Source organism: Heloderma suspectum, chromosome 2 (genome assembly GCF_057233095.1).
Source record: "Heloderma suspectum isolate Gila_16-S chromosome 2, 16-S_ref, whole genome shotgun sequence".
In the NCBI taxonomy this organism is placed as follows: Eukaryota; Metazoa; Chordata; class Lepidosauria; order Squamata; family Helodermatidae; genus Heloderma; species Heloderma suspectum.
In genome coordinates this window covers 164,565,335-164,592,500 of record NC_139459.1, presented here as the reverse complement: position 1 = coordinate 164,592,500, position 27,166 = coordinate 164,565,335, and the positions used below count along the sequence as shown (strand labels likewise).

The window sequence follows — 27,166 nt, the reverse complement described above, 5'->3', positions numbered from 1 at the left end:
CCAGCTGGCTGGCCACCCAGCCACTCTGGGTGATGTACAACAATAAAAACAGTTCAAAATTATAAAATTCAACATTAAAAACATCACATTTCTAAAATTACCCTTTGTTCAGTCATTCAGTCATGTCCGACTCTTCGTGACTCCATGGACCATAGCACGCCATGCCTTCCTGTCCTGCGCTCTCTCCCGGAGTGTGCTCAAGTCCATATTCATTGTATCGGTGATGCTATCTAGCCACCTCATCCTCTGCCGTCCCCTTGTCCTTTTGCCTTCAATCTTTCCCAGCATCAGGGTCTTTTCCAGAGTTTTCTCTTCGCATTAGGTGGCCAAAATATTTGAGCTTCAGCTTCAGTATCTGTCCTTCCAATGAGCAGTCAGGGTTGATTTCCTTTAGGATTGACTGATTTGACCTCCTTGCAGTCCAGGGGACTCGGAAGAGTCTTCTCCAGCACCACCCTAACCCACCCCAAATGCCTGCCTGAACAACCACGTTTTTAATGCGCGGCGGAAGCTCACTAAAGAGGGGGCATGGCGGAGTTCCCTAGGGAGGGAGTTTCACAGAGTGGGGGCCACCACAGAGAAGGCCCTCGTTCTCACCAGCCTAGCTGGCCTGGCTGATGGGACAGAGAGAAGGCCATCCGAGGCTGATCTTGATGAGCGACCTATCTGGTGTTGCTGGAGGCGCTCCTTGAGATATGTTGGGCTGGAACTGTATAGGGTTTTAAAGGTCAAAACCAACACCTTGAATTTGGCCCGGGAAACAACTGGTAACCAGTGCAGCTCCTTCAGCACTGGAGTGATGTGATCTCGCCGGCGGCTGCCTTTAATCAGGCAAGCCGCCGCGCTCTGTACCAGCTGCAGCTTCCGAACCGTCTCCAAGGGTAACCCCTTACAGGGCTTACAGGCATAATATTCATTAACAGTAAAAATGTGGGGGACACATGCTGAGGACAGCATTATATATTGAAGCTAGACATATTCAAGCTAGTAATAAGAGTGCGAGAGGAGTTATTCACTGAATGGCTGCCCTTGAGAGGACAGGTTCCTCTGTGGAACCTTAAGAGCAGGAGCACAGTACATCTAGGTATGATGCAGGAATAGTCGAATGAAATTATCTGGCCATCTCTCCAACAGCTCAGTCCATTGTTATTGGAATGGTCCATTTGACTCTCAACATCTGGATACTTGGGAACCCCAAGCATGTTTTTTAAATGTCTTCTACTCAAGGGGCTGTCTTAAGAATAAGAGATTTGAATAACATTAAATATTAACGTTTGGATTTGTCTGTTCACTTTCTCACTGTTGAGGGTTTGTGGAGACAATGCATAGTGTGAATCACAGAGGTTTTCTTGCCCTCCACTTCTTGTGTATGTTCCATGTTTGTTTGCTTGCTTGCTTGTTTGTTTCTGTTGCAAACTGAATTTGCAACAAAGAGCACTAATGGAGATTTGTATGCTTGTGTGTGACTACCACAAGCTCCTGTTGAATTTACCGCATGAGCACTCATGTAGCCCTGAAAAAGATGGTGCAAGGCTATCCATTCTCCTTCAGCAATATCCTGCCATTTCAACAACCTCTTCCTGTGTTGTTGTTGTTGTTGTTGTTGCTGCTGCTAAGAGGCATGAAGTCCCCACCTCCAGCACTGGAGCACACATCTCCCTTTTTTTTTTTTTTACAGAGGCAATCAGGATTTCCCCCCTACTGCAAAGCTTTCTCCACTGCAGTGAACTCTCCGTCCCCAATTACATTTCTGCAAGCATCACCACTGTTGCAGGGCTAGCACCATTGTATGTTAAGTGTGGGAGGACACTCCCATTACCCCGAAAAAGTTATTCTCTGTGATGTATGGTAGAACTAAACTGTATGAAGCACAGGAGCTTCACGATCAGATCTCTTCGTCGTTTTCATTTTTGCCTTAGAGCAGCTGTTTCTGACTCAGGTTTTGATTGAACCAGTGGTACTGGGGGAGGGGTATTTAAATTCTACCACCCCCATCACTAGTGCTCCAATCAAAATTGGAGACCCCATCAGCTGCCTTAAGGTAAAAATAAATACGTTGGGAGGTCCAATCATGGAGCTTCCACATCTTGTGTAGTTTGGCCCTTAGTTCTTATTAGCAGCAAGGGTTACATACCTATTTAGAAAGCAGAGGAAGAGTAGTAGTTACTACGCTTGATTCAGGGCTAACCAACACATTCTATGGTTCTCTGCCTATAACCTGCAATCCACATACACTTGAGTCCCAGGAGCAGCTTGGCCCTCCAGATATAACCCACATTCTATAATATCTTCTCCTTGTACTGATTTAATTACTGGTTTAGTGGAGGCTTCCCGTACTGTATTGCCCCTGCAGTAGGCTTCTTAATTTAGAGGTGCCACGACAGTGATCCATCAGATCCAGGAGTACTTTATTACTTTATTGAGTACCTTACAGCACACAGGCTTTCCCAATGGTTGGATCAGACAGCTTCTCTGAACCCACAGCCATGGGGTAAAATGGGTTTTATACCATACATGTCAGCAGTAAGGCAGCATGACAGCAGCAAACGTTAATTAGCGTTCATTCCCAGCATAGTCTAACAGTGCTTGTTCAGAAGGAAAATAATCGGAACTTTCCCAGCACAGCCACCAGTAGCCCGGCATAAACATAGCTTCACTTCTCAGGCACATCCTAGGCCCTGATAAGATACTAGCCTTCATTAGCATGGGATGTGCTGAGGCCGCACTATCTCACAAGCTCAGAGGCCCCTAGCAAGGAAATTGCAGCAATAATGAACCTAAGCAAGCATTATGGATCTCTAGGTCCCTCTAAAGCTACAGGTGACTTGGTTACACTCCTGGGGCCATTACACATGCCTGTAATGATATTTCTGTGATAAGCAGATAGGCAAAAATCACTTTGAGCTAGAAAAATCCAGGCAGTACCATCTTGATGTCTTAGCTTCTGCCCAGGGACTGGAGGTCCCATCACAGCCTGGTATGTGGGCTGGCTGAGTGGGGAGTCTTGGGGTTTCTGTAACCTTTTGGTTTTGTTTCTTGGATTTCTTGCACAACCACATATATTGCTTTTGAGGAGGGTACAGAGCTGTGAGTCTTCAGGCTGAGGATATAAAAGATGGGGGTTGATTCTGGCTTCCCTCCTCTATGATACCAGTCCCACTTCAGAGTGGTGCAAAGGAGGGTAGCTTGTGTCTGCACATTATTTGATAAACTAATTTCGAAGCAGCAAGTCAGTCAATCACACTTTGCGAGTTTATACTGTTGGAAAGTTCTGTAAAGGTACATCAGAATAAGATCTGAACTATGCAATTGCAGCTGTGCTGATCAGCAAAGAAAGGGCAGGGGTAATTTCTGTAAATTGTTCTATTTCAAAAAGGACTTGATGGATCCCATGTGAGTTACTAAAATGTAACCTCATTCATAGGTAGCTGCTGTCCCTCAGCCTTTAGCATCCTTGTGATTTCTGGGGTTGCAGGTAATTTTCAAACTATGTTAGCTCTAATGGCATCTCATTAAGACCTTGTTCAAAGTGAGAGGTGGCAGGTCTGTGATCCTTACTCTTCTTTCATCGAACTGCAGGGCCAGAGAGTGAGGCTTAAATTACCTTTGAGTAGATTGATATTAATGTCTGATTATGGTTAATTCAAAGGAGAAGAGGCAATTGTCATGCAAATGAGCATTCTGGCTAATGTGGGTTTTTCATCCCCCTTACAGATCTAACTAAAACAAGAGTGCTTTACAGGGGGTGCTTCTAGGCCTCATTCCTGGAATTTTACAGGGGATCCAGACAATGTTATCTTCCACTTGTAACTCTCCCATGTTTCCCCACTGCTTATTCTGTCTTTATTTTTTCTTTCCACAAAAATCCAATAAGGAGGAAAAGATGGAATAGCTGCAAAATGTCTTTTAATTGGTAATACTAGGAGCCTGTCTGGAAGCACCCAAGGACTTTCAAAACCCTAAAAAAAAACCCTCCTGATAGATTAGTTCCTATCATTCAAATTGTAGAGTGCCACAAGAGAAGTATACTACTCTTTCAGATGTGCCTGTAGCAACAGGTTTACTAGCATATACCCAAAGGTATATTCTACAAGGAAAGGCAAAAAATGAGGCCTTTTTGAGAAGAAGGGAAGTGTTGTGATCTAATGGGGTCAGAAAGCTAATATTTGCTCCCTGAGCTATTGTTGCAGGCTCACAAAGATTAGTGCTTAGTACAAGCTAAGTGCTGTAGAAATAATAAATGATAATGATGTCTTTGCATCTACCACTTCCGCTTCATGTGTTGGAATCTGACTAATTGTTTCAGCTGAGTTCTTGGACAGTAAGCTGGCAGCTTTTATGCAAAATAGTCATGTGTCAGCTGCTTTCTAGACCTGCTCAGTGACAGGTAGAGTCACAAGAAATTCAAAACAGTCATTGCCAAACACACATTATCCCATAGACCTGTGATATCTGCATCCTGGCTAAGGGGGCATATTCAGGCTGTGAGACGGGCCACAAGAGTGAATGAAAGAGCACAGCTAAATACTAATCCATCTTTCCATCTGTTAAACCATGCACTTTCTCCCTGATTCCTTGCCAGGACCGGCTTCTTTAAAGAAGTCAGGGAAGCTGGATTTCTGCAGTGCCCTGTCCTCCCACACCACCTCCCCGAGAATGGCTTTCACCCACCACCCGCTGCCTGTCCTAGCAGGAGTCAGACCAGGTGAGAACAAAGCCATTTTCTTAGGGGGGGGAATGGGTGGATTGTGGGCAAGGGTGGGGAGGCGAGGGACATAGCTCTCTCCCTGAAAGAGCATGTCAGAGCTCTCAACAGTGTCGGTTCTGGCAATGGTCTCTTTCTGCCTGTCTCTCTTTCTCTCTCTCTCTCTCTCTCTCTCTCTCCCCCCCCCCTTCCTTCCTCTCCCTCCCTTTCTTGTTCTTTCATTCTCTTGCTTTCTCTTTCCTCTGCTGAGCCAGCTTAACACGTGGATTGTAAAATGCATCCTGGAAGATTGCTCATCATGATGGCATATAAAGAGCAAGGTTTACACCAAGTTGTCTTGTTCCATAAATCCAGATCAACTTGGACATCTTCAAGTCAGAGCTGACGATAGGAGGTAGATGGATCAGCGCTCTGATTTGGTATAAGGCAGCTTAACGTGTTCCTATGAGAATCCTGTGGTAAAAGAGGGTCCAGAATGAATGGAGTAGAGCTAAATGTCTAGTAAAATACACATAGAACATTCCTAAATGTGAAATTCTGATAGAGGCAAGTATAACCACTGTAGCAAATCAAGATATATACCCAGGTTTGTATGTCATGTTTCCTTTGGCTTGCTACTTCTAGGTAAAAAAAAAAACATGGGCTTGCTTCTCTGAGATTATCCATTATAGCGCAATTGCAATTGGGTTGTAAGCTCCGCTGGTGCGAAGGTGATTTTGGCAAGTTTTCATTAACTTCACTAGATATCTGTGTTTCAAAAGGAAATATTATTTTCAGCCTGTTCTAAGTGCCTGTCTGGAGACTGATTGGCTGCATTAATTTTACATCCAAAATGTATTTACTTATTTTAGTTATTTATACATTGCCCTTCAAAGAGTCTTTCTCAGGGTAGCTTTACATTAAAAATAGAAACACAGTAATACAACAACGATAAAATGCATACAGTAAAATAACAGCAAAAATGGAAGTCAATAGATAAGAAAGCAGCATAAAAGCTAATCTCTAGAAAGAAAACTCTCAATATAAAATGCTTGGGAGAATAAAAAGTTGTTCACCTCACACTGGAATGACATCAGAGTAGGCAACAGGCCAGAGGAGAATATACCCACAGCCAGGGCACCAGCACAGAGAAGGCTCTTTCCCTGGTTGCTGCCCACCATATCTGTGACAGCAGGGCCCCCAAAGGAGAGCCTCTGAAGTTATCCTCAGTGCACAGGTAGGCTCATATGGAGATAGAGGACTGTATCCAGATTTAAACTGGATCCAGATTTAAACTGGATCAACTGCACTTGTGGGAGTGACTTGCTACCCCCCTCCTTTCCACAGCAACCCCTCCAGTCCCCTGAAAATGCTACACAGAGAGTCAGGACATCCTGCTGAATGGGATGAGCTATCTTGTGGGGAGGGGGGTGGCTTCCCAAAAAATTGGGTGGGGGGACCTTCCACAAGAGTAGCTTCCTCTTGTGGAAGGCAGATCCTGGATCCAACCCAAGCAATCCAAAAATGTTATTAAATTCATTTGTTTTTAGGAGACCAGGCTTCCAATTACTCAGCCTTTTTCTTGTTTAATTCAGGACGTATTCGAGTGTGTGTGTGTTTAGGTAGCATGAATGAAACCTAATTTGGTGTTGTGTACAAATGCCTAAGGCTAGTATTTGTATGTGTATGTGCGTGATGTAACACTACGTGCTGGGGATATCTAGTTGTGTTTACTATAGACATGTAAGTGTGCATTTGTGGGGGTGTGGAGAGAGGCATTTCCGATCAGGGCCTCTATGACAGCATCTCTGATGATGTGGTCAGGTTAGGAACAGAATAAGGAGGCTTAGGCTGCAATCCTGTACCTGCTTACCTGGAGAGTAGGCCACATTGAACTTAATGGGAGTTACTTCTGAATATACGTTTATACGATTGCACTATTAAGTGGACTGCTCTGAAGCTTAAAATCCAACCCTTAGGCAGGTTTTGCAAAGGGCAAAAATGTCAAGCACCAATAGGTTCATTAACTTCTTGCCTGTCTCACTACACACTTTGAATCTTGCCTTGGATGCCAATTATATTTTGTTCAAGGATCAGTCTTACTGTAAATATAATACCAGCTGAGGCACACTGTCAGAGATGGGCAGAGCTAACGAAGATGCAGGCCTCCTTTTGAGAACCAAAGCCACTGGCATGTTTGGGGTTAGGAATGTGCTGGCCAGTGCTTGCTTGAGTTTTCCATATAATCTCTGTGTATGAGCTCATAAAATAATATGGTGGAAGAAGGTTACTGCAGCGATCTAACTGCAGCAATGCGATAGGAGCAGACTGATTTCTCTCTTTCTTCCTCCTCTCAGATTCAGCCCGCAGACTTACATTTTAGTTAAAACGACAGGAGTAGGTAAACTGAGATGAACTCAGTCCTGAAATAGCGGTAGCTGCACTGCCACCAACTCCCTACTTTAAAGTAGTCTGTAGGGAGAAGCCCCACTTGAAGGTACCAGCAAAGTAACTTTCAGCTTCATAACCTTAACACTCCTCAGGCTCTATACAGCCACTGAAAATATGTAACTAGCAGCATTTCAATGCTTAGATGTAGGGCAGTTAGAACTCTTATGCAAAAATGCTCAGTTTTAAAGCACAGAAAAGAAACAGACAAAAAGAAACAGATGCAAATGAGGTAAGCTAAACTTTGTCCAAGAGCAACTTGCTTCTGACCTGCAGTTTGAGGAGCACACCATGGATACAGTTGATCAGTTGCTCCCCGGAAGCCTAGATTCAATTAATCAACTTATTGGGAAAAGGCACCGAAAGCCAGGGTGAAGAATTGGGGGATATAAATTCCAGCCAGCCCTAGTTCTGGTGTGAGCAGAAACCACATTTCTCAAGTCTTCACAGGTATTGGAGCTGGCTGCATATGCTGTCATTGAGACAGCACACTTGCACCTTGCTCTGAACACACAGGAATGCCGCAGTGTGTTAAGCAGTCTCTGAAGTTGTCAACCTGGCTTTTTTGTAAAACAAAAAAAAATGTGGATAGCAAAATGGGGATGCATTTTGTTTATTTTTTTTATTTCTAAATGTATTTGTCACTTTTCTATTTATAGAAATACAGAATATTTTTTAAAATATTTGAAATCCATAAAAATACTTTATGAAACAGTTAAAAAAAGGATATATAAAAACATAGACAGAGTTAAAAATTAACCGGTATAAGTTTGAGAAATGCCTTGTGGGGAGGGAGTTTTAACTTATTAGCAGAAACTAAGAGCCAAACTACACATTGACAACTTCAGCCATAGGGCGACTCATTTACTAACTCATAATTATTATTATCCAGAAGATCCCTGATAGGATATTCCAAGCTTTTATCTTTGAATGAAATGCATTTCTGGGTGCTACCAATTTGATTTGAGCAGCAGTCTTGTGGGAGCAGGTATTTAATCCTTCCTCATGCCCTTTTCCCAATCAAAATCCCACCTTCCACTCCCAGTTATTTATTTTTTCCCTTCTGGAGCAAACAGCAGCCTGAGGTATGTCATTTTGATTGTGAAAGCAGCATTGGAGAAGGACTTAAACGTTCCCTTCCCCCAGTGCTGCATTTCATTTAAAAACAAATAATTGGGTGATCAAATTACAGATCTTCTGCATAATGTGTAGTTCAGCCCTAAGCCCAGGTATAGTCTGGTGAATTTCCCTGTGCAGAGAGTTGCGCACAAAACAGACCTGTCCATGGGCCCTGCAGTTACCCCCTCTGAAAATGATGGAACAGGATTTTTGTTTGAAATCCCTGGAGTTGTCCCACCATTGTTTGCTCAGCCACCTAGCCCGGGAATGGTAGATTTGAAACTGGCTTGTAGTTGACTAAATCTATGTGATTTAAAAAAGTTTATTTAAAAGGCTGGGCAGTTCCAGCTGTCCTGATACCATCAGTGCTATGACAAAAGGCCAGATCTTTTCTTTAATCCTACTCATTCAACTCCTTTGAGCTATCTTGTCATAGAATCTTGTGGGAGGCTCCTAGTCAGGAACTCCAGGATACGCTTCCTCATTCTGTAGGTATGGCTGAGATTCTTTATGCACAGAATCTTAGTTTTATGTAATGCTTAGATTGCTTCCACACTAGAGTCTTTTAGTGCTGCTGATTTTTCAGTGATTTTATTCCCTAACATTCCTTAGTAACTGCCTCTATTGGCCAACTATTAATATGATTACAAATGTGTTTCATAAATTTAATATCAATCTGGCCTCCTTCCATTTTATGCTCCGCTGCCACAGAGCACAAATGTTTTTTACCCTCCTTCTACCTGCCCAGCTTAGCCACTGTTCAATTGTTCTGTGTACCTGCTTTGCCACCATCCTTATTCCCTATTCCAGTTTCCACCATCTGCCTTGTGTATCAGTGTGTGTAGGAGGAACTTCAGCCACACAGGGGAGTCAATCCCCAGTTCACAACAGCTGGTCCCTTGGCTGGCTGTGCTCCATTCCCTCCATGTTAGTTAGTAATGTACCAGTAATTCCCAAGGAGAGAAATATGTTACACACTTTTGCCTTTGTGTGCTCGGTGGATAGGTACAAGTTATCATTATAGTTATTTATATAGTGCCATTAATGTACATGGCATTTTACAGAGCAATGCAAGAAGAAAAGACAGGTCCTTGCCCTAACAAGCTAATAATCTTAAATTTGATGAGAGAACGAGGAGGGGAAACCATAGAGGGATGGATGAAGTCATGGTAATAAAGGATGAATGAAAGAACATGCATCTACCTGTATTTGTACTTCATTTTGATGAGAGATGAGGACAGGGGGTTGGAGGCATTGGTTAAATCCTCTTTATAGCTTGTAAGGCAGAGGAGATCAACAAGGTGCGATTTTTAAAAATGACAGGGATATAAAAACATTAACAGAAGCAAAAGTATCCCCCATCCCCACTGTGTGTGTGTGTGTGTGTGTGTATGTCTTTATAGATACATAAATATATACATACTTGCTGCATGTTTGTAGGTTCAGGATGTGTAGCACACAGCTCAGATCCCTCTGCATCTGCTTGCATGTCTTTGCAAATGCTCACCCATGTATCCGTTGTGAAAAAGAGCAATTTCAACCCCCCTGCTGAGGTTGAGACAACAGCAAAAGACATAGTGGCACCCCTTGCCCTCTGCCACAATGATGTGGGGCAGGGTGTTCATTTGAGGCCTGAGCAAATATGATTGATATAGGTGGCTATTGGGCTGTGTGGAATGGAAGCAGCATGGCATGGGGGTTGTTACTGACATCTCTCTCTGTCCCCCTCTCTCTCTGTCTGTCTCTTTCTCTCTACTCCTCTCTGTGTTTCTGTCCATCTGTCCTTACACTCTCCAGGAAGCCCCCGTGCCACAGCGTCGGCCCTGCACTTCCCGTCAACTTCCATCATCCAACAGTCCAGCCCCTACTTCACACACCCGACCATCCGCTACCACCACCACCACGGCCAGGACTCGCTGAAGGAATTTGTGCAGTTTGTATGCTCGGATGGCTCAGGCCAGGGCTCCGGGCAGGTAAGAGCCTCGCAACTTAGCCCAGGGATGCCGGCCAGTCCAATCAGAACCCTGCCCTATAGCCCTTCTCTGGCTCCTCTCCCTCTCTGTCTCCCTCCCTCCCTCCGTCTGTCTGTCTGCCTGCCTACCTGCCTGCCTGCCTGCCTAGGGCATAGAGAAGTCAGTAGCATTGTAGGCACTATTATGTAGCCCTGTGGGTCGGGCAGAATGGGCCCCTCTTTCCTTGAAGGAGCAGTCAGACTGACACTGGCTTGCTCTCAGCACTTTACCTTGGCCTCTGAAAATATTGGTTCCAAGTTCCAATATGTAGCCTGGGAAGAACTACACTGCGGTTAGTCAGGATATTGGAATAGATTTGCTTATCAGGGTAGGTGAGAGGAATGCAGTGTATTCAAAAGATGGGCTTCTTTTCTGCTTGTCGTTTCACCTTGTGTAGGACATGACCTCCAAAGGGAGGTCTATGTTTCCCAGACAGGTTTTTTTCCTGTCACCCCATTTCCCTCCACCATCCCTGTCTGCCACCCTTTTCATCACAGGAGAAGTTTCTGGAGGACTTTGAGTGTTCTGGAACGTGGAGTATTTTGGGTTCCATGGCACAGAAGAATCCCAGAGGGCTGAGCTGAGCATGGTCTAGAATATGTAACCCTGTGAAATTTGTGATGGTGACATGGTTGCAGGATCCAGAGATGTAAGGCTTTGCAATATTGGTAGATGGCAGAGGAATCCATGGGTCTGCAAGTTGGAAGTTTTCAGAGCAATGTGCACTTTTGAATGTGGGATTGTCTGAGACACCAAGGGTTGTAGCATGGGTAGTTTTTAAAATCTACTTTCCTAAGTGACTTGGTTTGTACTAGAAATGCTTTTAAAAATATGCTTTAGGCAATATGATTGACCCAGTTTGAGTGCCACTGTCAAAGGGAGTCCTTGTGACTTGGCATATGAGGATGCATGGTTTTGATGAGATGCGTTAGTGCCCTCCCCATCCCATAGCATGGCAACTCACTCCAGGCTCTGTGAGATGTTAAAAACCTTGGAAGAGAAGTAGTTTTGTCTTTAAACCTCTTTGGAATGAAGGTATTAGAACAGAGTTGCTTCTACGCTAGAGCCCTTTAGTGTACCAAGGCATTGCTTTGCTGCAATTTGCTGGAAGTGGAATTAAAACGGAAGTTCCTCACAGTGCTTAATTTGTTGTGTTATGTTACAGTTTATTTCTACACTGTCTTTCAGCCAAAAAGACCCCCAAAACAACTCCCCAAAGTATATAAATACAACATTCAAACAATACAATAAAATACAAGTTTAAAGCAACGTTATCAAAATGACTATTTAAAACTAAAAAACCTAAAGCCCGAACACATCTCTCCTTGTGTCCAAAAGCAACTTAACACAGTGTTAACCAACAATGCCCTTCCCCATGGCCAAGATTCTTCTATAATGTTTATATACAAGTAAGCCCCATTTAGCAAAGGTTCCCAGTAATGTTAATTAAAAGTTTCCTTTTTATTGGTTTTTCCCATTTTATTGCCTCCTGTTCAGTATGGCTGGGGGATTAGTGAAGAATTGCCTTTTAATTAGTCAGCTTCTGTTCCCTGCAGAGGTATATAGGCATGTTAAATTACTGGTTTCCTTGTATTTTTTTCCTTTCTTTTATAGCAAAATAGCTATATGTCACTATCAGAGGAAGAAAACAATAAGAAAAGGAAACCAGTAGTTTACCACACACACAAACACACACACACACACACCAAAGGGAACAGAAGCTGATTAATTAAGGCTGGGGTGGGGAGCCTCAGGCTCAGGGGCCATATCCACCCCCCACACCCCAGGATCGCAATCCAGCCCTCTGGGATTTCCCAGATAGCCACGCTCCCTTCCTCTTGCCCCACTCCCTTTCTCCCAACCAATGGTTTGGTGGTTTCCAAGCTTTTGTGCAGCTTCTTCCCTCATTCTAAAAGCTTGATCTGCCTATCCTAAGGCTTAGTTACTGGCAGTAAGATCTTTAAGCTAGAATAACCTCCACTGCATCACACCAGTGTGAGACATACACTATGGTGGGATGTAGGAGAGGGCTTCCTCTGCTGTGGCACCCTAGTTGTGGAATGCCCTCCCCTTGGAGGCCTGATTGGCACAGACATTGGTTTCATTTTGGTACCAAGTTAAAACATGGATTTTTACCAAAGCCTTTGAGGTCTAAATGCATTCCCTAAAGTTGCACACTGTTTAAACTGTTTTATTGTTTTAGATTTTTAATTGCTATTAGCTTGTTTAATGGTTTAATATGCTTTTAGCTATTTAAATTATTTATTGTTTTATACTATTTAAATTGATTTTATCTGTACACCACCCTGAGATCTTAATGCTATAGGGCGGGATACAAATGTTTAAATAAATAAATGCATATCCTCATACAATATTTTTGGCCCTACCCATTTTGCCTTTTGCTCTGCCCCTTTTGCCTTCCGCCCCACTCGGTACTGGAATGCATCCCCTGGGAGCTTTTCTGAAATTGGATTTGGCCCTTAGGCTGAAAGAAGTTCCCCATCCCGGAATTAAAGGGAAATTCATTAGTAATCCCACAGCTGTACTGAACATGAAGCAATGAAATGCAAACAAGAAGCTTTTCAGTAAAGGCACAGTAGCCCTTCAAAGCCTCAATAGTACTTTGCCTGTCCATATTGGACAAGTTAATGTTGCATTTTATAGCAAAATTTATAGCAAAAAGGTAATTTCTGGAGGACAGCACAGAAAACACTGGAATGCAATGATTTGGCAACATTTTGTGGATTCCTCATCAAAAATAAGTAAACAAAGGATGGCAGTTCCAGAGAAAAGGGCTAGTGTGGAAGCAACTCATCTGGAAAGCCTTCAGCCGTACCAGGATATATTCCAGAAGAGTAGCCATGTCAGTCTGAGTCAACAAAAAGGCAAAGACAAGCTAATAAGACTTTTAAGGTTCCACAGCACCCTCCTTCTTTTGTCAACTCCAGCAGACTTCCCAGCTCCGGATTAATTATCTTGTTTTAATAAGTCTCTGCCAGCTCTCCAGGGCATCCAGAGCAGCAGTGAAGCAGCACAAAGATCAAACAGTAGAGACATTACCGGAACTGGTAGTCAAGGGACCACCATGTCAAGACTTGTGATGACTTGTCATCATTGCTGGGTCCAAGTAATCCTTGGATCCCATGTTGGCTCCTGACTCACTGATACAAAATGAAGATTTATATCGCTCATGCAAAATGAAGACACTTGTCCCTCAGAATCCTCCTAGGACATCAGCCAAATCAGGGAAGGCTGTGGTGTAGAAACAGCAAGAAATACAGGGGGAGTAAGTTGCTGGACTACAGAAGAAATGCAGGAGGATCCATTCACTGTGGCTCTTAGGAAGGGAGCCATCTCTATTCCTTTCCAGGGCTGAGAAAAACAGGATCCGGTAAAATCACTTGGGAAGCCACATCTTCAGAACAAGATGCCCATTTCTCTACATCTGGTTCAGTCTTAGCCATGAACTGGATGCCCTTTCTGTGGACTGGGATTACCCTAGCCCCAAATATGGAGTCCTATAGTCACAGTTCCTTTGGTTCTTGTAGACTACATGTGGCCAGGAAGAACTGAACTGAGGAAACACTTTCCCCAAAATTACTGACATTAGACTTGTGATACATTAGGTATTTTCTTCTAGCCCCAGTTCACCAGCTCTGTGACGTAATTGGATTTCAGATTTTTATTTAAAAGAGGTGGAAAAAGATTTTTCTTTCTGTGTTTAAGTACTAAGTAATAAGTACTAAGTACTTATTAAGTAATTATTAAGTACTAAGTAATGGGCCGCGGTGGCTTAGTGGTTAAGACGCTGAACTGCAGACTGGAAGGTCAGCAGTTCAAGACCCGAGTGCTGCCTGACGGAGTGAGCTCCCGTCTTCAGTCCCAGCTCCTGCCAACCTAGCAGTTCGAAAGCAAGAAATTGCAAGTAGATAAATAGGTACCGCCTCGGCGGGAAAGGTAACAGCGTTCCGTGCACCTGGGTGTTCAGTCATGCCGGCCACATGACCACGGAAGCGTCTTTGGACAGCGCTGGCTCTTCGGCTTAGAAACGGGGATGAGCACTGCACCCTAGAGTCGGACTCGACTGGTTGGGGACACCTTTACCTTTTTAATGAGATACTACAGGTTCCAAGTTCAGAAGGTAACTGCTACAAAATCTTGTGACATTTTCCAAGCACCAGATATATGCTTTAGGAGATCTATGGTTGGCATTTTCTGAGATGGGAAGAGAAATCTTTAATGAACACAAAGGCATTTTTTCTTAGCTCAGGGCTATTTGTGGGCAAAATGTATATATGGTCCTATAGGTCTGGCCAGTTAGGAACCAAAGTCTACAGAGACAAAAAGCTCAAGTGAGGCAGGGTATCCTGTCACTACTAAGACGCCTCTTGCTTCAGTCTTTTTCCCTGGGCACCGATATGAAGTCACAGACAGACCTGGTTGCAGTGCTGCCCTGGAGCTACTCAGCCATTCCCCAGCTAGGCCACAGGGCACCCACTGAAGAGCACAACCTACTTCTAGCTGCAGAGCCGTGGTCTATGGCATTGACAACACGTTTTGCAGTGATGTGTGATAGGGAATAATTTCAGCCACGACTCTGGTTTTCACGTCTTTTCATCCAAATGGAGGAGACATCATTCCGACCTGTCAATCTTGCCTGGTCACAGGCGACCCCTGGGTGGGGATTCAGCTTGAGTCACTTGTGACAAGAAAGGAATATGTATGAGTTTGAGAGAAAAGGACAGTGAGGACATGGGGAAGTTTGAGGGAGGTACAGGGGAGATTTAAAATCAAAATATGATTTTAAGAAAAAAGAAGGCGGAGAAAAAGGATCCCTCAAACCCAAATTGGACTCCCTTCCCTTGCTCTCAGCCCTGGGAGCCACCAGCGGATACTGCATCTTTAACGTTGCCTTGTCTCGTTCACGCATCACTGTATTTATGTTGTTCGCAGCCTAACGGTAGCGGCCAGGGCAAAGTCACGGGGTCATTTTTGCTGCCGCCGCCACCACCTGTGGCCAGACCAGTGCCCCTTCCAATGCCTGATACAAAATCCACCAGCACTAACCCAGAGGGCGGAGCGCCGACACCAACATCACCCTGTAAGTGGACCCAAGCGTAACCCAAACCACCAAACAAAACACAACTAAGTCACCTTCTCCCACCCCCCACCCCAAAGCCCTTCAAAGACTAGGGGTTGAGCAGGGCAGAAATATCAGGGAGAGCAGGAGGAAGGGCAAGGAAAAGAGAAACAGAGAAGAATGCACACAGTGACAGATGCAGAAGAATGAGGCGCGTAAGAGAAACTACTATAGAGAAGAAAGGAAAAAAGGAACACAGTGTAGAAAAATGAATGGGGAAATGAGAGGGAGGAAAGCAAGCTATAAGCAGCTGGTAGATCAAAATGGTGGGTTTGGGGCATCATGTCGTCATCATCAAGTCTTGTGCCTTATGCTTGTTTTAAAGGTTGAAACACCCCATCTGATCCCTTCCCAAAGCTGCCATCACCCCCTCACACTTTCCATCCCATCCCCCAGCGTTTAAAGATGCAGTAGCTGCCCAGCTCCGACACCTTTAATTTTTTTTAAATTTTATTTTATTCATTACGTTGGTTGCCATGGTGGCTCCTGGGTAAAGATTGAATTTTTTTTTAAGGAACAAAAATAAACCATACTTATAAAATTCCAAGAATAAGAATTACTGTTAGATGTTTTGTTTTTTTTGTGATATGAGGGAGGGTTGTGTTTATGGGTGCTCATCTGGTGCTTCAAAAATCAATTTCTATTGAGATCCATAGCAAGTTTCCTGTCATCCCCCTGAATTGTGATTTGTGCTTCCTCTGGAAAGGGTGTGCCTGTGGAAGGGGAAAGGAGGGAAAGTTGGGAATCAGAACTTCCAGATACTGTCCCCAGTGTTTGGTGAGAAATAGGACCCAAACTCTGGACTGGGGGTGGGTGGATCAGCAACCCAGGATTTCTGTCCCCATCTTTAGGAGGGTAGATTTGTCATCTGGCTGGGGTGATGGTGGCTATGAGCTAGGATGCCTGACTCTATTCCCAGCGGTGTGTGTGGCGGGGAGGGGGGTGTCCATCAGAGCTATTGCAGGAGGGATGGGAGTCAAGTCTCCTGGGTTTTCCAATTCTGAAGTAGTTCTCACCATCCTTCTTAGCTTAGGGGAGTCCCTTTGGAGAAAAGGATCGGCTACCACTTCCATTTTCCTTTTGCTTTCTCTCCCACCCTCCGTTCTTTTTTTCCCTTTTTTTTTCCTACATCTGTGCTCATGGCATCGCTCACTCTCACGCTGTTCATATTCTTCATTAAATTGGTGGTGCGGTGATGTGGGGGAGGGGGAACTGGGGACAGTCTGTAGGCATGAAAGGAAATTCTGGAGTTGTGTATGTACTGGTTGCTGTCTTTCCCACTCTCCTAACGGGGCTAACAGAGGATTCAGAAGGCGTGTGGGGCGCTGCAGCTGCTTTTACGGTTGAGATCAGATGCCATCAGGCACTAAGAGTTGATCTTCATGATCAAGAAGCTCAACATAAAGTACTGATGCTGGCCTGAACCAAAACAGACTGCAGATGAGGGACTGAAATAATTACTACATTATTATTATTATTATTATTATTATTATTATTATTATTATTATTATTATTCTCAAATTGACTGGATGCTTGAATGCTCCCCCATGGTGAAAAATGAAAGCCTCCATTTACATTAAAAGCTAGCATGGCAGCAAGAAGACTAGCCTAGAACCGTTCTCTTTCATTTGTTCATTTGCTCATTTTGTATGTGCAGAATTTTTTTACGAGGGGGGCGTCATTCAAATATTCGGCCCCCTTCCCACAGTCTGAAGTGGTGCAGTCCAACACCAGATATCTCACATGAGTGTGCTGGTTGTGTAGCTCAGCTCTTTGTCCTTTTTGGTAGCTGGAGCTCAACAAAGAGGAACGGAGCTCATGAGGCTTCCAGTGTTGCATTGGAAGTTGGGGAGCACATGGAGCAACTTGCCTCTGGGGGGTTGGCAGTAAAAGGGAGGCTTTTCCTTCTTCCTGTCAATCCCTGAAACCAAGCCTTGAACTCACGGAGCAAGAGCTGCTGCCTTCCCATCAAGGTCCTACAGGGATGGCTAGCAGAGGAAACAGCTTCAGGCAACCAGGGATGTTTGTGCTCAGAGGCCGAATTGAAGGTGAAATGCCACAGTTGGCTGTTTTGTGTGTGTGCATGCGCGTGTATGTGTGTTAGCATGTGATTTCAGAATCTCCTAGGGAGCTTTAACAGTATCTCTGAGTGTATCTTGGTCTAGACGGGTTTCCACATTGGAGATCAGCTTTGGGGTGGGGGAATCTCCCATGCCTGCTCCCTGCCCCTCGCTGAGAGCCCTGCCCTCCTCTGCCACCATACAAAATACCAGAGAGCTGAGCTCAGTTATTTCTGGCACACAGTGCTATGCCCAGGGGAGGCACGCAGACCACAAGACTCCATCTCCTGGCAGGCCCATACATGGGCATGTTTTGGAATGCCATCCACTCCGCCAGTGGGCAGTAGGTTTGTCTCAGGCTGCTGATGGCACTCTCCACAAAGAAGCCCCCCAGCCACCTCCAGGGGTGAACTAGGCCAGGAGATGAAGGCTTTGAGCCACTAGAGAGAGAGAGTGAGAGAGCATGTACAAGAGAAACGAAGCCTGCGGAATGAAGGCCAGAGTCTCCCCATCATCCACCTCAGTCAGCAAGGCTTGTACAAGGCTGCACTGCATGATCCAAGAGGAGCACCCCAGGAATGCCACAGAGGATGCTGGCATGTGGCTTCATTGAGGCCTCTAAAAAGTTGTTGCCCTAAGCAACTGCTGGAGTTGCTCATGAAGTCAGGCTGTGCCTGTCTTATCAGTGCCCCTAAACCCACATCTCTCAGGAAACAAGCATTTGCCAACCTTCTCAGCATGCCCCATTCACAACCTACAGCTGGCTATCCCACTCTCCTTAGCCCTTGGAGGGAGAGGGTGTTCCAGGGAGGGAGGGAGGGAGGGGGTTTGCCCAGTTTCTCCCCAGATTTTGCTGTCTTGAGCCTCCTCTGGCAAGCCCATGTGCCCATCCTTTTCCATGACCACCATCGATGCCTCCAGCCTCACCCAGTGGCCCTAACGGCCTCACGTCTCTTTCCCCTCCAGCATTCTCAGCGCCAGGCTCCTCCTCCTCTGCCAACCGGTTTGTCGGCATCGGACCCCGGGACGGCAACTTTCTAAACATCCCCCAGCAATCTCAGGTAGGGGGACCAGCTTCACAGGGGGTGTATGTGTGGCAGTAGCCCAAACGTAGCTTGCATTATGTGGGGTGGGGTGGGATGATGGGCATGGTTTTGCTGAAGGGATGGATGGGGTGAGGCCAGATCCGAACACCCACACGTCTGATGACACCCTTCAGCTCCATTGTATTCAGCACCAAAGGCTCCCCCATAGAATGGGGCAGAGCTCAAATGGAAAGAAAACGCAGCTAGAATGTGGATCTCTTCAGGTTTTGTTTCATTTGTGGGGATGAGAGGGAGTTTAGTGGGTAGAATAAAAACAGACTGAATATCAGGACTCCAGGGTTCTGTTACAGGGTGTGCAATCAAGCCCCCTTGGAATACCACAGCTGCGTTTGACATTATCTAACCCAAATCTGTAACATAAATTACAGTCTCCATTTTTGAGATGGCAAACTGAGGCTCAGAGAGAGTGTCTTTGGCTTGTGGGTCTGTGGCTGAGATGGAATTTGAATGCAGAACTCCCATGTTTGAAGTGTAGCGCAATGACAAAGGTGTTGGATTTGGATGGGGAAGGTCCTATCAATCTGCTCAACCACAGAGCTCACTGGGTGGGCTTGGGCAGGTCACTGTCTCTCAAGGCTGTTCACATTTGATGCCTTTCCTACACATTTGTTCTTATCACCCAGTGAAGTGAGGCCAAGCTCAAGGGCCACTTCACATGTTATACTTCAACACAGAAAGCTCTACCACACAGGGAAAAACATGAAACTCATGTGTAAATGTCACATGTATTTCACTGTGTACATAGTTTAGGAGACTGCAACTTCCTGGCATGTGCACACTGCTTGTATAGTTAGTGAAATATACACATGTGTGCTTACTATTATTATCTGCACTTTTTCTTGCATGGAAGTGTTTTGGGAAAAGTGTAGATAATCACTTGTGGTAAACCCACACTAATGCCACATTGGGACATCACACTAAACCATAGTTTAGCATGATGAGAACAAGCTGCAGTGAACCTTGACTTTGCATTCTCCCCACTTCCCCTCTCCTCCTCTGGTGTTCCACAAGGAGAAGCTTTTGCTTCTGATTTCAGTTAACCGCAGTTTAACTACAGTTAATGTTAAACTTAACTGCTTAAACAAGCCAGCTCCATAACCTAGTTTGAAGTTGGTTTGTTTCAAACAAACCATAGTTAAGATTAACAACAGCTTGTCAGGTTTGGGCAACACAGAAAGCTGCAGTTAACCTCAACTGGAAGTAAAAACTTCCAAACTCTCTCTTGCACAGTTGCACCAGAGGAGGGGAAGGGGATCAAGCAAGCCTGAAGCTTACTGCTGCTTGTTCTCATTATGGTTTAGTGCAGGCTTCCCCAACCTGGCACCTTCCAGATGTGTTGGACTATAACTCTCATCATCCCCAGTCAGCATGACCTAAGTATATAGTGTATGCATGCCAGGAAGATGCCATTTCCCAACCTAAGTACACAGTGGAATACATGTGATGATCTACATGCAGGTTTCACCTTTTTTCCTGCACGGAAGTAGAAGTGTAACATGTGAAGTGGCCCTGCATTTGATGATGAGAACAAATTATAGCAGACATTAAAAAACAACAACTTTGCATGGTGAAAGAAACAAGGTATGAAGAAATCCACTTATCAGGACACTGTACCACACTGGCTCTCTTTGCCCTATTATCATTTCCCCACTTCAGACAGGCCTCTCCCCACCCCCGCCTTTGCCATTGTAATCTTCCCTTGTGGTTGCCGCTGCTCCACCAGTCTCAGGGTTGCTCTGCTGCCTTTCAGTGTTCCAAGGCAGGGGGGAAACTCACTGCCAAGCAAAGTGGTGGAAGGAGAATCTGATTGGTTCCTTGGTGCCTCCCATGGGAGTTATAAAGGCATAGGATAAGAGGTTGGAGCCAGTTGGGAGGTAGTTTTGCCAGCTGAGCCACTTCATTATTTGTGCGATTGGCCAGCCAGTTATTGTGCAAAGTATTTGTGTGGGGAGGACAGAGACCTTATGGAGGTGAGACAACAGTAAGTTGCAGTGACAAGATATAGCCAACATTCCAGGCAAAGCAGTGAAATCACTTAAAAGGAAGCTAAGTAGAAAGCAGGTTGCAGAGGTGACATTGGGCCAAGCCCCTTCTGTCAATATCAGCAGCCAGAGGATGAGATCAGTGCCAGCACCTCTGTGTATGTAGGACTGGAAGTGTATTTTCAAAGTCTCTCTAGAGGTGTGTGCAGACGTGAACTTTAGGCATTGCTCTGGGATGGACCAATGGACATGGTGGCAATTCCAGGTCTGGAGCAATTGTGTAGCACTCATGGGCATGCTTCTCTCCGTACACTGCACTGCTATGTACAAAGCCTGTGCTGAGCTTTGGAAGTTCCACTACTCCTTTCCATACTTCCTGGGCTGGAATTCTGCAGGGAATCCATTCCTGATGCTAATGTCTGGTTTGCCAGGGAGCTTCACTCTGCAGTCGCCAAAAAGGTTCTTTGGAGTAGAGGTAGACAGATGACAGTATATTTTCACATGAGGCTTAAATGCATCTTCGAGCCTAGTTTGCACTGTCTGTATCACATGTGAATGTCGTTACAGAAGTAAAACAGAATAGGCAGACTAGTAGACATTCTTGCTAATGTTGCCTTTACATTCACATCGCAGAATGATTTAAGCCAAAGCCAATTAAAGACCCACGTATTTGAAAACGCACTCAAGGTTGTTTCCTAACAAACCCAAAGCCATAGATTCTGTCCCCTCAGTATTAAAGTAGCCCTAACCTGGATTTAGCACTAGTGACACAGTATCATGTTCCCACAACAAGGTGGTTCACAAAATACAGGATTACTAGCAGGGGTGGGCAGGAGCCTCGCCAGTTTTTCTTCCAAATTCTAAGAGGCTAACAAGCTCTCCTGCAAGATTAAGTAGTTCAGGCAATGCTGAGCATCAGGGGGAAAAATCCAAAGCCTTTTAAAAAGTTATCAAAATGCCATGGGCATGGAGGGGCAGGGGTATGTTGCTCAGCACAAGTGATTTGCAGCTGCAGTACACAAGCCTCACTGGAGAAGACAGTTCAGGGAGAGAGAGGACTGCATTTTTTTCTAGCAGCAGAACATTGCTGTTTATTCCTTGTAACATCCATGCTTACCTGGGGGGATGCCCCATAACAACTAACAACTGTGCATTTATTATGCAGTGAAATGATAGACTGGCATGCCATATTCTGTAGGGATATTTTAATCTTGCCAGTACTCTGACTGGTGGCAGAGACATGAAGGTTAGAGTAACAGAGAAAGGCTGGGTAAAAGCGGAGTGGGAATGAACACAGTCCTGTCCACCCCTCTCCAGCCTGCTCTCTCCCCCTCTCCTGTCCCACACAAGATTGCTCTCAGCTTGATCTGCTTTTCCTTCCCAGCCTCCGTTGCTCCCTGGCGGTGAGTGAAGGAGCCGGAACAGAGCAGGAATGAGATCTGCTCCCCTTCCCATCCCATAACCAATGTCACGTCTGGCCCGTCTGGTTTCCCCGAGCAACCAGACATGATGTCACACCCAGATGAACTTGGACTTGGGGGGCCGGGCAGGGAAACAATGGTCCGGAGCGAGGCTGGACTAGGGCCCAGCACAGCCACAGGAATAGCAGGGGCACTTCCGCCAGCAACTTCCCTACTTCTTGCTTTCTCCTTCTTTTCTGTTTCGCCTTTCTGGTTTTATTTCATTTTCCATTTCTTTCTTCTTCTCCCCTTCCTTTTCTCTCCCCCGCCCCCGCTTTCTTTTAATGTACTCCTATCACTTTCTTTCTAGCTCTGATACTCCTTTCCCTCTTGATTCCTTTTGATTTCTAAAAAATTCTCATCCCTGTTGGGATGGGAGGGGATGGGGAGGGGTTACTCTGGCCCATCATGCATAAGATGGTTGGAGGATATTGAGGTATTTCTCAACCAAGGCACTGCCAGGTGGGCTCCAAGCATTACCAAGGGCCCTTTAATGTCTGCATGTGTGTTTGGTGGTGGTGGGGGATATTCCCTGCTCCATTGGCTAGGCTACAGTATATTGGGGGGAGGGCAGATGTTACCACAGTAACCAGTGACTTTTCTGAACTCTGGATTCAGGCAGATGGAGGAGGACAAAAGAGGGAAAGAAAATGACAGGAAGAATTGGGGGAGAGAGAGACAGAGAGAGAGAGATGAAGGAGAGAAGGAGGATGCCTGCCAGTTCTACCTCTCTCAGCTGTGGCTTCTGGCTGTTGCTCATAGGAACAGCTGCAGGTCCTGTGAGGTGTGACAGACCTTTGCTTCTGGCCACACTGCTTTTATTGTTGTTGTTGTTCTTAAACATTCATTTAGTGCCAGCAGCATGTGCAGAGCCCAGGACTGCCCTGGTCTCTGCCCACTTGGCTTAAAGTCTAAGGCTGCACCAGCACCACAAGCAAACTACCTTCTGTTGTGGCTGGTGTGTCCGATGCATTTCTAGCTGTTGTCTTCTCCTTCCAGTGCTCTGGTCTCCCCCAAGCCAGGCATCACGGGAACGTGACTGATGCTGACCTACATCTCCTAGGTCATGTGTAGTAAAAGATGATAGCATCATAGTGCCCCCTGCTCTCAACAGCTGCAGGCCAGTGGCAGCCACAGAGGGGCTGACAGGAGCTGCAAAATCACACCTGCTTCTTTGTCATGTAACAGTATTTTTCATCACAGTGGCAATTGGCTATGTAAAACGTCATCAAGAAAGAGGATAAAAGAGCCACCACCAACAAGCCTTAGAACCAAACTAGACCTGATGGGTCAGCCATGTGTATGTCTGCATGTGGTCTGCCCCATTCACATACAAAGAGGGGAGGGGATCTGTTTGCAATATGAAAAGAAGCATGAAGGTGAGAAAAACTAAACCATACTTCCCACACCTTACCTCACTGTTCTCTGTGCTTGAAGCACTTTTGTCCCAGCCCAGTTCCTATAATGGATGTGAGCCAGGCTGGGGAGAAAAGTGCTTGAAGCAATGTAGCAATGCAGTGACGTATGGCAGGGGAGGGTTTAGTTCCCATCACCCCTGTGTTCCCTTTTCTTCTGAAACAATAGGCTTCCTCACCCCCCATTACTTCCCACTTTATCTGTGAATCAGGCAGACCTTGGAATAAATACACATGGCTTCTTGCATCATTTGACGTCCCCAGATTTGCACTGCTGCTGCTGAAGCCTGATGCCACTCTAGGACAGTTGAGGCAAGGTCAGCAGCAGCTCAGCGATGCTGTCAGAATGGAGCTTCCAGAAAGCAGTCATGTGACTATGGAGGGGTTTGCTCAAGGCATCTGAGAGATGCGATGACATGAAGGGACATCTGGAGATGGATTCATCCCTCACTGCCAAGTGGACGTTGTCATAGTGGAGTGACAACTCCTGACTGGCTTGTTACTGAGGCACAGCATTCTGATTGGCTTCCTAAGCATATAGTCTCATGTTCCAGCCAATTACAGAGCAAGGACAGCCAGTAAGTGCTGTGCTGCTGCTGTTGTTTTGATTGATTGTTTCCAAATCCCTAATTTGTATGGATCCCCCCCACCACCACCAAAAGATGTCAGTTTTTGCCTCTGGTGCTGCAATTTAGCCAGTACTTTGTGATTGGCTTAGAAAGCTAAGCATCACTGCACACCTCACCCAGTTGGAGGATTTAGATTGGGGATACATCTGCACTTGATTGGCCGGAATCTGTGACAATGAGTAATGGTCAGCAATCTGGTTGGCTGGCATGGATTCACTTGGGTGTAAGAGCTGGCATCTTATTTTATGAAAGGAACGTGGATTGACCAAACAGGAGAGGATTTGTGGAGCAAAAACAGCAGGAGAGATTAAAAGCATCTCAGAAAAGAGCAGGGACTACTTGTTTATATAAAGAAACTCTGGAAGTCAGAAAACCTGGGTTCTGTACCCAACCTGGGGAAGGGGGATTTGTGTCTTTGATCTGGGCAGGGTGGGTTGACTCAGTGCTGTCTTTGGAGCCTGGAAAATTTGTTTCACTGCATGTCACAGTTATTGGCCTTCCGTGATCTGCGCTAAGCTTCAAATCTCCTCCTGTAAAAAGGGGAATATTTCCATATTCCCCTCTCTGTCCCAAAGCGATCTGAGTAGGGTGAGGTCTGAGGAGAAGAAACAGAGCAGTGCAGCTGCAGGCTTGTGACTCCTGCTTGGCTATGGGAAGAGAATGAGGTCTGCTGATTTGAAGGTGGGGGTGAGCATCAGCATTTCCTGATGCTCTGAAAAGTGCAGCAAATGATGCTAGCGCTTCCTGTTCCACCTATTTGTATGAATGTGTTTAGGCCCCTGGAGTTCCCAAGCAGGTACAGCCTTTCAAGGAAGCTGCATCCAGAAGAGATATAGAAAGGAGAGCTTCACCCAGTAAAGCAGGCATGCTCCATAGTGTCAGAGTAAGCAAGGAAAGCATTTGGCAGTGGTACAAGGGAGGCAGAGAGACTGAAAGCTGGCGAAGGGAAGAACTTTCCTTCCAGCCTCCACAATTGTGGTAGCAGAGCCCCTCCTAGTGGCCATTTTCAGTGCCTGCTTTTTCTCCAGAGAATCTGAATTATTTGTAGCTGTCCTCCTCTCCCCGTTCCCTTCCTCTGCCATGGCTTCAGTGTCCTCTCAGTACTGCAGATGGTGATTCTGTCCACAGTGTGGCTTATTCCCCCACCCTAGTTGGCACTGGCAGGGAGCAGATGCTGTCTCTGTGCAGGGCCTGCATCTCTGAGTAAAAGGAATTACTTAGTTCTGAGTAAAAGGAAGTTTTGAACTTTCAGACACTGCTCAGGTTGTGGCATATAGATTAGAAGCCCATCATGGAGGTTCCTCTCACTGCTTGAACTGCACATAACAAGAGTTGGGGGCAACTTCCCTCTGCCTCTTCCTGGGTTGGAAGGGAAAGAATTCCTCTCCTCCTCCTCCTCCTCAGGGGGCAGAGGTTGAGCCAGTTCAAACTTTTAGGGCCCAGAGGGAGAAGGCAGGTGGCTGGGACTGTGATATTGAGCAAATGGAGCAGTAGGAACTGGGGTCCACAAATGGTGGGCCCCCTGCTGGACCATGTCAGCTTGACACAACCCTAGCTGGAGGACAGTCAGTTCTGGGAAATGGGACGTAGTGCTAGGTTTGCAAAAGCAGGTCTGGCCCCAACCCTTGCTCCACCCATGGAGCCTCTGTGATTTACAGGTGGGGGGAGGTGTTGGGGGGAGGGGAAGAAGAACTCTCCACCTGAAGCTTCTCATCCCTCTATTCATAACAGAGGCGGTTGTTGTTATAACAGTTCTGGTAAGGGATATGGCTCAAGCCTGCTTCTCCAAAAAGTGGGTAGGTGGGGTTAAGTAGGGGGAAGAAATTGTTGCATAGCAGTAGTGAATAGTGACCAGAACTCCCCTTCACCCAAGGGAAGGCTGAAATTAGAAGTATATAAGACACTACAGCTAGCAAAGGCTTAGTGTTCAGCTGCAAGTACAGTGCTTGGGATATCATCAGGTGGTGTTTTCTTTCAGGAGGAAAACATCCTATAACGTTGATGGTTCAAACAAAGTTCTTTGTCTTTCCAGGCAACAGAGGTAGCTCAATTTTCCATTGAATTCCCCAAATTCTTGCTGACCGTTCCTTGTTGATAAGCAAGCGGCTCCAGACAGGGCTCTAAAATGGCATTGAACTCTGTGTTTTCCATGAAAGTTGGCAGTGCCTTGAGAGGAGTTGCAAAAAAGGCGAGATAAACAGAAAGAGAGAGAGAAGTTCCATCAGGTGTCATATACAGATACTAAAGGGAAGGCATTCTTATCTAATCTTAGCACAAGTGCCAGCAGTGGCAGGAAGCTCAATTCCTGTGTGGTATAGCAGATAGGGTGTCAGCTGTGGTCTGGGTTCAGATTCCTTGTGACTCTTGATGACTTAGGCCAGTCACTCTCTCTCAGCCTGACCAACCTCACAGGATTCTTGTGAGTATAAAATGGGAGGGAGCAACCATGTGTGAGGCCCTGAACTCATTGGAGGAAGGTGCGTATGCAAAAGTGTCTACCAAAGGGCAGAATTAGTTAGGTGTTGTAATAAATGCAAGCCTGCCACCAATAATGGCAGCCTCCTGTCAGGTTTGATCCTTCCCCTTCTGTCACACCTTGCTTGGCTTACCCTCACCTTCTTGACATCATCATGCTGTGCGATTGTCCACCCCCATCTGCAGCAGTTAATGATGTGGAGCGGAGGCAAGAAAACATACTACCGAGGAGCATCCGGACATGGGCACGTTTTACTGGACAGGAAGGGGAGGGAGCAAACCCAATGGAGGATGGCTGTTTTCATGTTTATCATGGAGTCTAGTTCCACCCTAACTTCTAAGCATGCGCCTGCACACATACAGTATGAATATGACAAAACTAGGTTTTTGGAAACACATGTGCACAGGTACACCTCTCAGAGAGCAGGTGTTGGCTGCAGCTCCCTGTTCATTGTACACTTGATGGCAACTCTGGATGGAACAGCCGCAGGAGGCTTCAGCAAAGGGTTTGAAGCCAAAGGGGATGAAGGAGCTTCAGTTTTGAGGAGCAAAGTGAGTGGAAATCATGGGTTGGAACACTAGAGAGTGACAAGTCAGGACCAAAAAAGGGAATAGAAGGTGGGAGCCCCCAGGTTG

At 45.7% G+C, this 27,166-nt stretch overlaps 1 protein-coding gene across 13 annotated transcripts in view; it reads left to right on the top strand.

Moving 5' to 3' along the window:
- Window positions 1-27,166, top strand: part of NFIX (nuclear factor I X) — a 247,403-nt gene that overhangs the window by 205,499 nt on the left and 14,738 nt on the right. For 4 of the 13 annotated variants that reach the window (XM_084835727.1, XM_084835734.1, XM_084835735.1 and 1 more), the window contains 4 exons: window positions 4,583-4,705; window positions 10,049-10,224; window positions 15,217-15,364; window positions 18,430-18,524. In XM_084835727.1, coding sequence (XP_084691853.1) covers window positions 4,583-4,705; window positions 10,049-10,224; window positions 15,217-15,364; window positions 18,430-18,524 — 542 coding nt within the window. The remainder of the gene's footprint in view (window positions 1-4,582; window positions 4,706-10,048; window positions 10,225-15,216; window positions 15,365-18,429; window positions 18,525-27,166) is intronic. The other 9 variants (XM_084835730.1, XM_084835731.1, XM_084835733.1 and 6 more) reach the window with 7 other exon arrangements.